The sequence below is a fragment of the Echinops telfairi genome, unplaced genomic scaffold, assembly GCF_000313985.2.
Source record: "Echinops telfairi isolate 266 unplaced genomic scaffold, ASM31398v2 ScPeMD7_53;HRSCAF=182, whole genome shotgun sequence".
Lineage (NCBI taxonomy): Eukaryota > Metazoa > Chordata > Mammalia > Afrosoricida > Tenrecidae > Echinops > Echinops telfairi.
Window position 1 is genome coordinate 3,674,476 of NW_022103951.1, and position 14,113 is coordinate 3,688,588.

General features: G+C 39.3%; 1 protein-coding gene and 1 pseudogene across 1 annotated transcript in view; one reads left to right on the forward strand and one right to left on the reverse strand.

Annotated features, from left to right (window-relative positions):
- The window catches only part of ACOT9 (acyl-CoA thioesterase 9), a 35,594-nt gene that overhangs the window by 4,128 nt on the left and 17,353 nt on the right, over nt 1–14,113 (forward strand). The window contains exons 2-6 of the mRNA XM_004709991.2: nt 6,224–6,321; nt 8,463–8,489; nt 9,136–9,181; nt 12,499–12,669; nt 12,925–12,962. Of these exons, the coding sequence (XP_004710048.2) occupies nt 6,224–6,321; nt 8,463–8,489; nt 9,136–9,181; nt 12,499–12,669; nt 12,925–12,962 (380 nt within the window). The remainder of the gene's footprint in view (nt 1–6,223; nt 6,322–8,462; nt 8,490–9,135; nt 9,182–12,498; nt 12,670–12,924; nt 12,963–14,113) is intronic.
- On the reverse strand, nt 177–1,113 carry LOC101648075 (annotated as a pseudogene).

Sequence of the window (14,113 nt, forward strand, 5' to 3'; positions counted from 1 at the left end):
TTTTTTGATGCCTGATCCCTGATCCCTTCGACACCTTGTGATCTCACAGGCTGGTGTGAGAAACTTCAGTTTTATTATCAACTTATTAAGTCACCTTTCAATGTACAAGCTCCAGTAGGAGATGAAATTCCAGTTCTGTTAGACTATTCAATAGATTAAAAATCTAGTTTTCTCTTTTAACCAAAAGTGATTCTGATGTCAAGCACTGATCCAGAAAGATCAGCTCATTCAAAATTGGCAAAACAGAGATTAGCATGCACAAGATTGCAGTGGCTTAAATTGGCCATTTTGTAGTTAAATGTATCACCAGTCCAAATGAGAAAGGTCAGCATCGTGATTATGATGTTTTTGGAGTAGCTAGCAGAAATTGTACAAATTCTTTTGGGGATATTGGTGAGTGATCCTCTGATCGTTAAGAATTCTTTATTGCCACTTCTAGGTGTTCAGTCAATGAGTCAATTCCAGAAGAATCTCTGGCTTCTTCTAACGCACCCAATAAATCTGTGCCATCATTTACAATGAGCTGCCCATGTTGCAAGTAGTTCAAAAGGGGTTGAAAGTACTCAGGACTTCAGTCAATTAAGAAAACTCCTCTATGGTCTTGCTTATTTCCCCACAATCTTTGTTCTTTGTCCTTAAAACACGTGGGCCAGCATACTTACTGACAGGTTCTTTATTCACTAAAGTGCCCTGTGTAGTTGTGAAGTACCACCCACCAATGGTTAATGTTAGCCCAGCGGTTCTCAGCCTGTGGTTGTGACCCCTTTGGGGGTCACATGACTCTTTCACAGGGGTTGCCCGATTCATAACAGCAAAATTACAGTTACAAAATAGCAATGAAAATAATTTTATGGTTGTGGGGGTCACCACAATATGAGGAACTGTATTAAAGGGTCGTGGCATTAGGAAGGTTGAGAACCACTGCGTTAGTCAGTCTGTGTGAGATCCTGTCAGTCCTTCAGTTGGTGTAGAGCCTGTCTGAGGATCAATAAGTGGTTCTCCTTCACACACAAACAAAACATCATCATCCCTGATCAAAGCAATACCATCATTCAGTCCACCTTTCCTGTTATAAACACTGGTGGCATTAACGTAAACCAGATCAAATGCCATATCAGCACCCACCTAGGGGAATCAGCTGCAGCCAGAGCTGGTTGATTGGCTAAGAGTCCGCCTGTCATTCTGTCATGATTGGTCCAAGGTTTGCAGCATGTAACATTCTAGGGGGTACCTAAAAAAACCCAGAATCTTATTTTTTTTCAAAGTTACATATTTAAAATTTTTTTATAAAACAACCTTATTACCTTTGAGGTACTCTCCATTACACCTAATACATTTGTCAAATGTGCGATTACATTCTTGGAAACATTTTTCAAAGATCTGTTTAGATGGCTGATAGCACCTCCCTCGTTTTTTTCTTCACCTCTTCTATGTCCTCAAATTGCTATCCTTTCATGTCCCTCTTCATTCGTGGAAACAAAAAAGTAGCAAGGAGCGAGGTCAGGTGAGTAAGGTGTGTGGGGCATGAAAGCCATGCTGTTTTTTGCCAAAAACAGATGGGCTGGGATGACCGCGTGAGCAGGTGTATTACCGTGGTGGCAAAATCAGTCCCCGTCTGCCACAAAGCAGGCCTTTTTAGTCACACACTGTTAAACAATCTTTTCAGAACCTCTAAATAGCTTGATTAACAGTCTGACCTGGTGGAACAAATTCCAAAGGCACTATCCCCCTCACATTATATTTGTTTTTTGGGGAGTACCCCCTCGTATATGTGGGGCGTGGGGAGCAGTAGGCCCAACTGAAGAGTTATTCTGCGAGACTTAGACGGAAAGTAATTAGAAGATTAGAAGGTAGATTTTCCTGGTCAGTGGCCACCTGCAGCTAGCAGTGGCCTCTCTCAGCTCAGACAGCTAGACCTCTTTCTGAGAATGCCAGGTAGAGGCCTGGGAGTTTGAGGTGCCCATGGACGTGTGCACGTGGCAGGGTGCATCGAGATTTTCTCTCCAGCACTTTCTTGTTGCCACTTCTCCTCCTTTCCTAACCCTTCTTGCCTTCTGAACCCTGTTCTTGGGCAAGTGCTGCCCTTTGGATCTCGAATAATGGCTTGTTCTAAAGGGTGTGTGTCTCCCTAGTGTTATTTGCAACCATATAGACCTGTCTTATCATTTTGCTGAAAATTGAGCCAGGGAGGTGAGCTCTGTTCCAGGCCTGAAGGATGACCCAAGGGCCATAATTTGGGGGGTTCCACCAGTCTTTATGCCACCAGTAAGCCCAGCCTTTATTTCCAAATTTCTTTACAGGAGTAGAAAGCCCCATCTTTCTCCCACATATCAAGCTGGTGGTTTCGAACTGCCGAATTTGAGTATCACAACCCATCTTCTCTGTTTCCAAATCTCTTAAGGTAGAATGCAAAGAACAAGGATATAGGATCAACTGCTTCAAATGAATTGGCCCAACTATTGATTTATAGCCAACAGCTCCCTTCTTTACTATCTCCTTTTGGTCCTACATTCAGATTGTCCATCGCAGTTTCTGGTTTACCTTCTCTAAATTTGTTTCTTTTTCATCTTTGGAGGAGAATGTGTAGTTTTACTTCTCTGAATAATAATAGGTAACATTTTTATGGATTTGTCCATGTAGCGGGAGCTCTCCTAAGGTGTTAACATGTGTTAACTTCTTTGCCCTTAAGACATACTCATTGGCTAGGTACTATTATCTCCATTTAACAAATAAGAAAATGAAGCTCAGAGCAGGGTTATAGCTTGCCTGGTGCTACTCAGCTAGCAAACATCCTGGTTGGACTCTTAACCTCGCCTTTATACTGCCTCTCACACAGTCAGGATGGCTGGCTGGTCTCCTTCACTCTTCATGAAGCAAAAATGCTTTCGTCTGTGTGTATTTACCCAAAGATAGTCTTGGTGGTGTAGTAGGATACGCATTGGGCTACTAACTGCAAGGACAGAAGTTTGACACTATCAGCCAGTACGAGAGAGAAGGAGGCGGCCCTTCTATTCCTGTTAAGATTTATAGTCCCAGAAAACCACAGGGACAGTTCGACTCTGGCCTGTAGGGTCCCTATGAATTTACTCAATGGCAGTGAGCTAAGTTATGAGATCGGTTATGTAGTTCCTGTAAGTCTGCAGCGTGTATTCCAAAGTATTTAGCCGTTTGGAGTCAGATCCCATCGCTTAAATTGGCTGTATCTTAGGCATCTGTTGTAATTGCTAATTAATGTATTGAGGGCATGATTTATGTGATACAGTCATGCAGCTAATGATAGCAATTGAAACCATTAGCTTTTTCCAGTGTGCTTTTTAAAACCAGGTATATTCAGTGGTGGAATGTGAATTTTTGAGATGACAGAATGAAGCAATAACATACCCTGCTTCTTTTAGTAAAAGACTTCAACCTACAGAAAATACATAAAATGAAACTGTGCTAAAAAATAGAGGCTATGACACAACTATTGGTCCTTCTCCACCTGGAGCAAAGAAGAGTAAAGAAAGTCAAAGTCGCAAGGAAACAATTAGTACATAGGCCTAATGGACCCTGAGCACCTCAGCCTCTGTGATCAGAACTATGAGGCTCCTGTTCCCACTGCTAACTGCCATTCAAGGGGTAGCAATAGGAGGCTGTAGACAGAGTGGGAGGAAAATGTGGAACAAAACTCAAAATCATAATGGCAGGGCTTACTGGTCTGATAGAGACCGGTGGAAGCCTGGAAGCTAACCCCCTTAGAGACCCTTCAAAGCAAGAACTGAACTCACCCTTATGGCTCAGCTTTCAGCCCAACCATGGAGAAGCCTATAAAGTGAACATAACACCAGGGAGGTATACACTCCTTAGAAAAATCATACACTCCCTAGAAAAACCCTCAGAAGAAGGCCAGAAGGGTTAGGAAAGTAAAACCAGAAGTGGTCAACACAGGGAGGCAGTAGAAAGAGTGCTTCTACCTTGTGGGGGAATTGCAGTCAATGTCATGAAACAAATTGTGTATTAAAGATTGAATGGAAAAATAATTTGCTTTGCAATCTGTCACCCACATTAGGATTTAAAAAAGAAAGTTAAAAAGAAAAAAAATTCTAATGATGTCTGAGAAAATACGAGTAAAAGTTAGAAGGTCAGGAACACTCTCCATATAGACAATCTACCTATAAAAGTACAGAAATGGAAAACTGAGTGTGAAAGTATAAAGCCAAAACAAGGTAGAGCCTGGTTAACTATGTGATTGAAGAAAAAACACATAAAAGTAAAACTTAAAATGTTTTGGTCTTAGTGGCCCAGCAGTGATTGTGTTGCAGCAAGTGAGAGAACTAGATGGGGTAAGGAGTTTAGTAGTCAACAGGGATGTGCCCATATTTATCTATTCTGTACATTGGAAGCCCTGGTGGTGTAGTAATTAGGCATTGAGCGGCAGGGTCAGCAGTTCAAAATCACCAGCCACTCTGAGGAAAAATACAAGGCTTTCTACTCCCATAGAGAGTTAACAGTATCAAAAACCCACTGGGGCAGTTCTACCTTGTGCTATAGGGTCGCTATGAGTTGGGATTGACTCAGTGACAGTGAGTACACAAGGTGACCTGGTAATAGAACGGGGATTTGTTCTAGCAGCATAAGTGTTAACACTGCATGTAGATTTTACTGTTCACGAGTGTTTTCATTCAGAAGAGTAATCTGTTGTGACTTGGGCTTTAAAATAATAATTACAAATAGGACCTTTTGTATTAGTCATTACTTGTCCCTAATTTGGGTAGTGAGAATTACTAGGAACTTGAGCTAGAACGAGGTGGCAGTATCTGGGGTTTGTGATCTTTTCAGTGCCTTGCCTGTAACCGAATTTACGACAAAATTAGTCCCAGCAGTAGTGTGTGGCTCATCAGTAGTTTGAGCATATTCTTACTAACGTGACCCACTTAGTCTTCATCTCTCCCTGACCTCTTGGCCACCTTTGCTCATAGTCTGAACCTCTAATGGCACTGAAATCCTAGGATGAGCTGCTAAGAGGCCAAATGTAGCCCTGGTGGCATAGTGGGATACAAGTTGGGCTGCTAACCACAAGGTTAGCAGTTTGAAACCACTGTCAGAGAAAGATGGAACTTTTTACTCCTGTGAAGATTTACAGTCTCAGAAACCCACAGTTCTCAGAATCGACTCGATGGCAGTGGGTTAGTTGAGATCAGGCCAAAAAGTTCCCATTGCTGTCTATAGAGGGCATCTTTCTATGTGATTTTTATATAATAACAACTATCTTTTTCGTGTGTGTGGCTATGACTAGGAGCTAATTCATATGCAACCATGAGCCAAAAGCAACTTACTCGGGGGGAATAGGTTAGGCAAATTTGGGGAACTTTTATTTTATTCTGTGGCAGGTTTAGGAAAATCTTCCTTTTTACTTCTACATATAACCTCCTCTCTGTGGAATGGGCAACAGAAGGGTGGGTGAAGGGAGACGCTGGGCAGTGTAAGATAAGATATAATAATAATTTATAAATTATTAATGGTTCATGAGGGAGGGGGGAGGGAGAGGGGAAAAAGGAAAATGAGGAGCTAATTCCAGGAACCCAAGAGGAAAGCGAATTTTGATAATGATGATGGCAACAAGTGTATGAGTGTGCTTTACACAATTGATCTATGTATGGATTGTGATGAATTGTATGAGCCTCAATAAAATGATTTAAAAAAAGTTTTTATTGTTAATTAGGTGAAGGTTTACAGAGCAGATCATCAGTTTTACACTCAACAATTCATAAGTCCAATAAATGATCTCTTTGGGTCTGGAAAGGGTTCATTTAATTTTGAAAGTGAATTAACTTTGGGTTAGGGTTAATATATTTATTAGGGTTAATAATATATAATAGTGTGATAGTAAGAGCAAAATACACGTGTATAATTCATTTGCTCAGCAGTTTGCTAAATCGATTTTGGCTTCTGGAGTTAATAAAATAGAGCAAGATTAAATCCATTAAACCTGTAGAGCCTTTTCTTTATCTTGCAGATCATTATTTAATTGGCCCTTGCTCTTAAGAAATGTTTACTCTAGTTAGAGATATGATTTATGGAGTAGCCATAAATGGAAATATGTATATGTTTGTGACCTTCCTACAGACCTTTATAAAATATGTTTATAGTAGGGTCAAGTGCTCTGGGAAGGTGCACAGATCTTTGGGATTACTGGGAAGAACCCGTGGAACCGAGCTTCTGTTTGTTTTATTTTGTCTTCTAGGTTTTGTTCTTTGAACAAGGGGCTGCTTACCCCTAACAGAGGACTGGCACAAGAATCCCAGGATCCCAAGAAGCAAAGACCCTTCCACATTGATGAAGGTAAGGAAGCGTGTTTACCTTTTATCCTAAGTTAGGGGGAAAACTCCAACAAACAAAAAACCTTCTGGGAGGTTTTCAAAACAGTTATTTAGGGAAAATGAGGCATATTAAAAGTAGGTCTTTTATGGACATTGGGCTTCTACTCAAGTACTTCCTCAACACAAGAACACTTTGTTTTAATATCTTGGCATTCTGTGATGCTCACCTTCCCATCACGATCTCGCTCAAGACAAAGCGGTGCATAAGCAAATGTGGTGAAGAAAACCGATGGTGCCCGGCTATCAAAAGATAAAGCGTCTGGGATCTTAAAGGCTTGAAGGTAAACAAGCGGTCATCTAGCTGAGAAGCAACAAAGCCCACATGGAAGAAGCACCCCAGCCTGTGTGATTATTAGGTGTCTATGGGATCAGGTATCAGGCATCAAAGACCCAGGACAAAAAAACATATCATTGTGAATGAGAGAGTGTGTGGAGTGGAGACCCAAAGCCAATCTGCAGACAATTGGACATTTCCTTAAAGAAGGGTCACAAGGAAAACATGAGCCAGTCAGGGTGCAGTATAGCACCAATGAAACATACAACTTTCCTCTAGTTCTGTAATGCTTCCTACCCCACCACTATCATGACCCCAATTCTACCTCAAAAATCTGGCTAGACCAGAGCATGCACACGGGTACAGATAAGAGCTGGAGACACAGGGAATCCAGGACAGATAATTCCTCAGGACCAATAATGAGAGTAGAGACACCAGGAGAGTAAGGGGAAGGTGGGGGGAGAAAAGGGGAACTGATCACAATGATCAACATATAACGCCTCTCCCAGGGGGATGGACAGCAGAAAAGTGGGTGAAGGAAGACAGACATTGGTCAGTGTAAGACATGAAATAATAATAATAATTTATAAATTATCAAGGGTTAATGAGGGAAGGAGGGCAGGAGAGAGAGGGAAAAATGAGGCGCTGATACCAAGGACTCAAGTAGAAAGAAAATGTTTTGAGAATGATGATGGCAACATAGGTACAAATGTGCTTGACACAAAGGTTGTATGGTATGGATTGTGATAAGAGCTGTATGAGCCCCCAATAAAATGATTTTTAAAACAAGTAGATATTTTACAAACCTCATGTATAAATGTTTAGGTTAACTACATGGTAGCTTCAAGTAGAAAGCAATTCCAAATTTCATTTACTATCCATGGGAGCTTTGGGGACCAACCTCTTTTAGGTAAATGAGCTCTACTTCCTGTGTGTGCAGGCACTGACGAGGGAGGCATGAGCAAGAAAAACTAAATTTTCAAAGGTGGACCCTCAGTGGTCCTAATGAAATGCTCTTAGTCCATAGTTTTGTTAGGGGGATGCTGTTAATCCATGTTTAATTAAAGGGAATTTCAGTTATGAGTCTAATATGCAAACTGTGGGTTATCCAACAGTTTAGAACTATTTATTATAGTTAAAATTGTGGCTTAAGCTTCCAAAATATATATGTGTATACAATATATCATTTAAAATTCTACTTGTCGTTTTGACCCTCAACATCTGCCTGTCTTCTTATAAGGACCAAACTAGTTATAATCAGTTTATATCAATGAGCATCAGTAGTCTGTGTATATTTGTGGTACTTTGTGTGCATTGTTTTATTTGAGGCAAAAAGCAGATGGAAGACTCACTTAACAGAGCCCTGGTGGCACAGTGGTTAAAGTTCTTGGCTGCTAAGCAAAATGTCAGGTAGCTGCTAACCACCTGCTGCTCCACAGGAGAAAGATGGGACAGTTTGCTTTGGCGAGATCTACAGTCTTGGAAGACAAATTGACTAATTTTTTTGTAGTTCTCTATGATTTTATTGTAATTGGGAGTTTGTACCAAATTTATGGTGTATACACAGTTGTTTGGTAGAAAATTTAACCAAAACCAAAGTACATGTTAAGTTAATCATATTTGGTTTGGAATAGTTGAAAGTTACTGAATAAACAAAGATTGCCACTGTTCATAGAACTATATATTTTGTGTATGTACATAGGTGTATAACTATGATAAAACTTTTGAAATGCTAGGATAAAACATGAACTCAATATGTTTTGTGAAATACTCTAGATTTATTTTTTAACTCTTGTATTAATACTGGTTTTCTCATTTGTTTTCCCCAGCATGTTCCCCTATACATGTGAATAACGGTGTGTGGTAATTAGAATCAACTTTTTTTCCCAAGTGCTTACAGTTTTCTAGCACTATTTTTTTTCTTGCACTTTTTAGCTGTGGGCATTAACTAAAATTCAGTTGCATGCTCTGCCTTACATTGCTTTAATTCTTTGCTCATTTTTCTGGTTTAAGCTTTTGTAACTTTTGTCTAACAAAGAAGACAAAAGAAGTAATGATGAGGGCTCAGATTTGCAAATTTTGGCAGCCAAGCATTCGTGCCTAAACTCAGTAGTTTTACCTAACACTGCCCCTGAGAAGATGGGGGTGGATCCCGTTCATAATGTATAATCTCTCCATCTGAAAGGGACCCATCTCCTGACTCTGGCACAGCCTCACGGGATGAGTAATTCGACATTCCCCCTTTTCATTTGTTTATATAACCCCCACTGGCTGGAACAAGGCACCCCCCACCCCTTCACCCCACCCCGCACAGAAGGATTGTGCAGTAGTCATCTCATGTTTTCCCTTCTTTGAGCTTTTTCTGTGGCATTAAATGGAAATCCATGGATCTTTAAAGCTTTCGGGTGCATGTTTGTCTCGCTTTTATCATTTTTGCTCTCTTTGCCATAATCACGGTCTCATGTGTTTCACGGAGTGACCTCCTTTTTGCTTTTGTTTCAGTTCGAGATAAGTTGCGGGAAAAAGTAGGAGCATCCACAAACTGGAGGTATGCAGCCACGGATTTCATTGATGCTTTCATCTTTCATCCCCAAGCGGGCGTGGGGGGTGGGCTGGACTTAGGCCCAGTCAATGAGCTTCTCCTAGGGATGGTGGACCTGGTGATTGGTGATGGGTTAGTTTACTTTCAGACATACTTGTTAGTTGATGTATCATTGTCAAAATAATGTGATGTTCAATATTTTCTAGGTCTTTCAATAAGGCGTTCAAGTATATTACCTTACTGATTCTCATAGTATTGTGGCATATATTTTTATTTTTTTAAAAGCTATGTGATAAAAATGAGTCTCGCAAAATTGCATGATTAAATGCCAGGGATTTTCCATTATGCCATAAAATCTGACTCATTTATTGCTTCTTGTCAAGTTAGTTAATCTCTCTCAGTATTTCCCCGCTACGGAATAGGAAACGATCTTTCTTGGTGCACAGAATTTTAGGCTAAAATGAGATGAAAAGAGAAAAAAGCATTAGTGATGACTAGGTATATAATGATTTACTGTTGGGTATAGAAATTGTCTAATAACAGCTTTGTAATTATTTTGCCCAAAAAACTTCAAATATAATAACGAATACAAAGAATGGATACCTGTGGACCCAACTAGATTCAGTAATTGTTAACCTGCGAAATGTGTTTTATGTGTGCATATATTTTGGCTGAGCTGTTTCTAAGTAAATCATTGGACATCACGACACTTTAGCATGTAGCTCCAGTAGCAGAATCACTGTGACTCTCTAATAAGGAAGACATACCCTTACATAGCAAAATTGACAGTACTGTATATACTCGAGTATAAGCCGACTTTTCTTCAGCACATTTTTTAATGCCGTTTTTGTGGTAAAATGAGGTACCTTGGCAGATAGCTGGGTCGGCTTATACTCGAGTATATAGGTAATTCCTTAAAATTAGACTACATACTTCATAATCAGATTTCACAACCGTTCCCAATAAAATGATTAAAAGAAACCACAAAGGATGATCTGTAACATTGTAATTTGTACATAAGTTTTTTAATGAGTGAATTTGCATTATGAATTTTTTTCATTCATATATATGTAAGTGAACCAAAGGTTTTTGTCCTTTCCTTTGTTGGTCTGCTTTAAAATAAATAAATAAATAAAAGATGCTGATTTATTGGCGTAAAAAAAGATTGTGGTAGCAGTTGTACAATTCTGCTAGATGGGATTGAACTGTGGAATGATACGATATTTGTATTAGCTCCAAATAAAATTGTTTTGGAGAAAAAAATAAATATTAAATAAAGAGTATTCCATTGCTCACAGTTTTTGTGAATTCAAATTTCTGGTTTATATCATAATCTCTTTTCCAGTTCAATATTTTAGCTAGTTTTTTAAAATGTTGTTGTACCAGCAAGACTTTTCATCAGTTTCTGTTTATGTGTGAAAATAAAAACTGTCATTTAAATTTTTTTAATTTATTTTTTTAAAATTCATTTTTTTAACTAAAAAAAAAACCTATAAAAAAACCAAACACAACACCAAAAACTAACATATTGAATTGGTGCTTTTTAGTTCCCTAATCTAGTTGCCTGGGCCATTCTCCCCTACCCCCACCTTTTTGTCCCAAGAACTTGACTTTAAAGAGGCTAAACAATGTGCCTTATAGAGTTTCACATTCTGGATTTATCTGCTGCCATTTAACCTGTTCCTCTATTTTACATGGATCAAAAATTACATGACTGGATATATACTGAACTAGGATCACTAGGATACTAAATTAGGATGACTAGATGTATACTAAACATTCCTGGCAATACTACTTCATAAGTTATGCCTAGAGAGACATCTTAATTTGGGTCCTATTCCCTTGTCTCTCTTTTCTCTTCCACCTGAATTTTCTTTTTCTTCCCTTTATGTCTCCTTTTTACATTCTCTACCTCTTTACCTTTTTCTCTACTTTCCATACTCTTTTGGGTATACTCCATTTTTTTGCCTCTCTCTCTCTCTCTCTCTTCTGAAATTGAGAGGGAGGGAGGAAGAGAGAGATGAAAGAGAGGAAGAACTGGGACAGAGAGAAGATGAGATGGAATTGAGTGGCCATGTCATTCTTTAGTGCACACGTTTCTACCTCTGTGAATTTTAACATATAATATCAAGTATTCTATTTTTTAAGAGACTTATGGCACATTGCTTAAGCACTTGGCTGCTAGCCAGTAGGTTAGGAGTTCAAACATACCAGCAGCTCCATGGGAGAAAGATCTGTCAATCCACTCCTGTAAAGATCACAGCTTGGAAAACTTCGTAGGGCAGGTCTGCTTTTTCCTGTGGGTCTGTATGACTTGTAATCAACTCGACAGCATCATTCTATCCTTTGAATCATTTTTTCTTTAACTTTTATTGTAAATTAGGTGTTGGTTTACAGAGCAGATCAATTTTTCATTCAACGATTTATATACGTTTTGTTTCATCACTTATCTCACTTCCTCCCTGTGTTTCCTGTTCCCATTCCTCCTCCTTTCCTAACCCTCTGAAATTTGTCCTTGGGGAAATGCTACCCTTTTGATCTCAAATGGTTGATGTTTCTGGGGTGTGCTTACCCCATTAGTGTTGTTCTCCTTATAGACCTCTTGGCTTGGCTGGAAATTGAGCCATGAGATGAATTCATTTCCAGACCTGAAGGATGACCAAGGGCCATAGAAAAATAGTCCCTAGGGTTACACTAGTCTCTTATTTAACAAGTAATCCTGGTCTTTTTTATGGTTATGAGTTTTGTTCCCCCTTTTTGTCACTCTTGATCCAGGACCTTCTAATTTGATCCTTTTCAAAACAGGGTGGTAGCCAACCACCATGTAGTTCTCACCTGAGGTTCACAAAGGCTAATAGTCTCCTGGTCCATTAGTCCATTAGTCTAGTTGTTTCTATGCATCTTGTCTTTCCTCTGGAGAAGGACAGACCAATGGTTGCACAAGAGCGTCTAAGGTCCCAGTCACTACTACATACCTAAGCAGGCTGTAGAACAATGTGCTATGCCAGTTAATACTGATGTCCCTCAAGACTATGATCCTGAGTACCTAGGCCCATCATAAGTAGATTTTTTTTGATGAGGTGAATATATGGTCCATTTTGCTGTGTCTGTATTACTCTTAAGTATGTTTTTTTTAAAATCTCAAGTCTAAGAATTTTTACGAGAAATTTTTCATGTCACCACATGGCAGGAAAAAAGGGAAGAGATGAAGTAGGTTCAGACGTTTTCTATCCTTTGATACTAATAACAGGCCTCTGTGGCCCTGGGGTTGTAGGATAACATTGATCTTGTGTTTGATGAAGTGTGCATCCTTTTTTCCTCAGTGACCACAAGAAAGCAATGGAGGAAAGAAAATTACTTCATAACCTTTTGGCCAAGTCGCAGAAAGAACTACCACCGAGGCGAATGCAAGACAGCTACACGGAAGTTCTCTTGCCTTTGGGGAGTCAGCCTGAATTACGAGAGAAGTATCTGACTGTTCAAAACACCGTGAGGTAGCAAACACACCACTATTTTTATTTGTGGCATCTGTTTCTTTTCCTTTGCTTTTTTAAAAAACTGCAATTTTGAAATCTAATTCACTCACCATACAATTCCCCAATTTAAAATATACATCTTAAAATGCACTCATAGAGTTCATTGTAGAACTATCGCCACAATAAATTTGAGAACATGTTTGTAGCCCCGAAGTGTTTAAAAAACAGATAATCCTGATTGTGATTTAATGAGCACCATGCTTTATTTCACAGATTTGGCAGGATTCTTGAAGATCTTGACAGCTTGGGAGGTACTGGAATAATTTTCCTATTTCTCATCGATCAGTTAGTTACACACTGAGTTCTATGGTTGGAAAACATCTTTGTACTTTTTGACCTGCACAAATGAGGATCTCATGTTCTCAGATAATGGAGAAAGAAGACTGTCTACTACTAAATTGTCATCATGCTTTTTTATAAACAAAGGGTATAATAGGGTTATAGAGCTGATTACCGTATATAATTGAGTATAAGCCGAGTTTTCCCAGCACATTTTTTATGCCGTTTCTGTGGTAAAATTAGGTGCCTCGGCTGATAATCGGGTCGGCTTATACTCGAGCATATATGGTAATCTTTGCAAATGCCATTTTAAAACAAACTTAAGAAAAGCTGCAAATACCTTAGAAAACACTTTTTCCTCCCTGAATCATGTCAGAGTAACTATGCCGACATAGTTGTCCCCTGCATTCACAAACTTCCTTTCTGCCGCCCCTGTGTTTTCCTGATTACCTCCTGTTGATAGCTAATCCTTATTTCCTGCTAGCTCAATTCTGTACCTTCAGCTTCTTGGAACTTGTTTTATCACTGATGCATTCTACCTTCTAGCTTAAGCCTGTCCTCAGCTTCACATTTCCTTCAGCTTACAAACACCTTTAAAGCTTTAAATGAAAAGTAGATAAAACTTTTTCTTCTAACCCCCTTAAACTGTCTTTCTCCTGCACTGTACAGCTAACTTTCTGGAAAGACTTGGGAAAAATTTTTTGCCCTCATTGTCTCCACTTCCTAACTCCCTATTTCTCAGTCTATTGTACACTGGTTTCTACCTATATGTGTTACTGAGTTTACTCTTACGAAGTTCACTATTGACCCTTTCTCACACAATCTGAAGAATACTTCCTGGGCTTACTTGACCCCTTTGTAGGTTTCAGTATTACTGAATGCATAACAGAGAGTTTGGTTACTTCCAGCACTTCAGTTGCTATCAGTATCCGGAAGCTCTGTTTCCTGCCACCCATTTCTGAAGTCCAGACCCATTGTCCTATCTACCGAACATCTTCATTGGGAGAACCATAGACTTCTTAAGTTTAACATGTTGAAAATGGCCTTTTCTGAAGGACCACAAAACTTTTCAACGGAGTTTTTCTTTTTAAGATCATTTTATCGGGGGCTCTTACAGCACTTA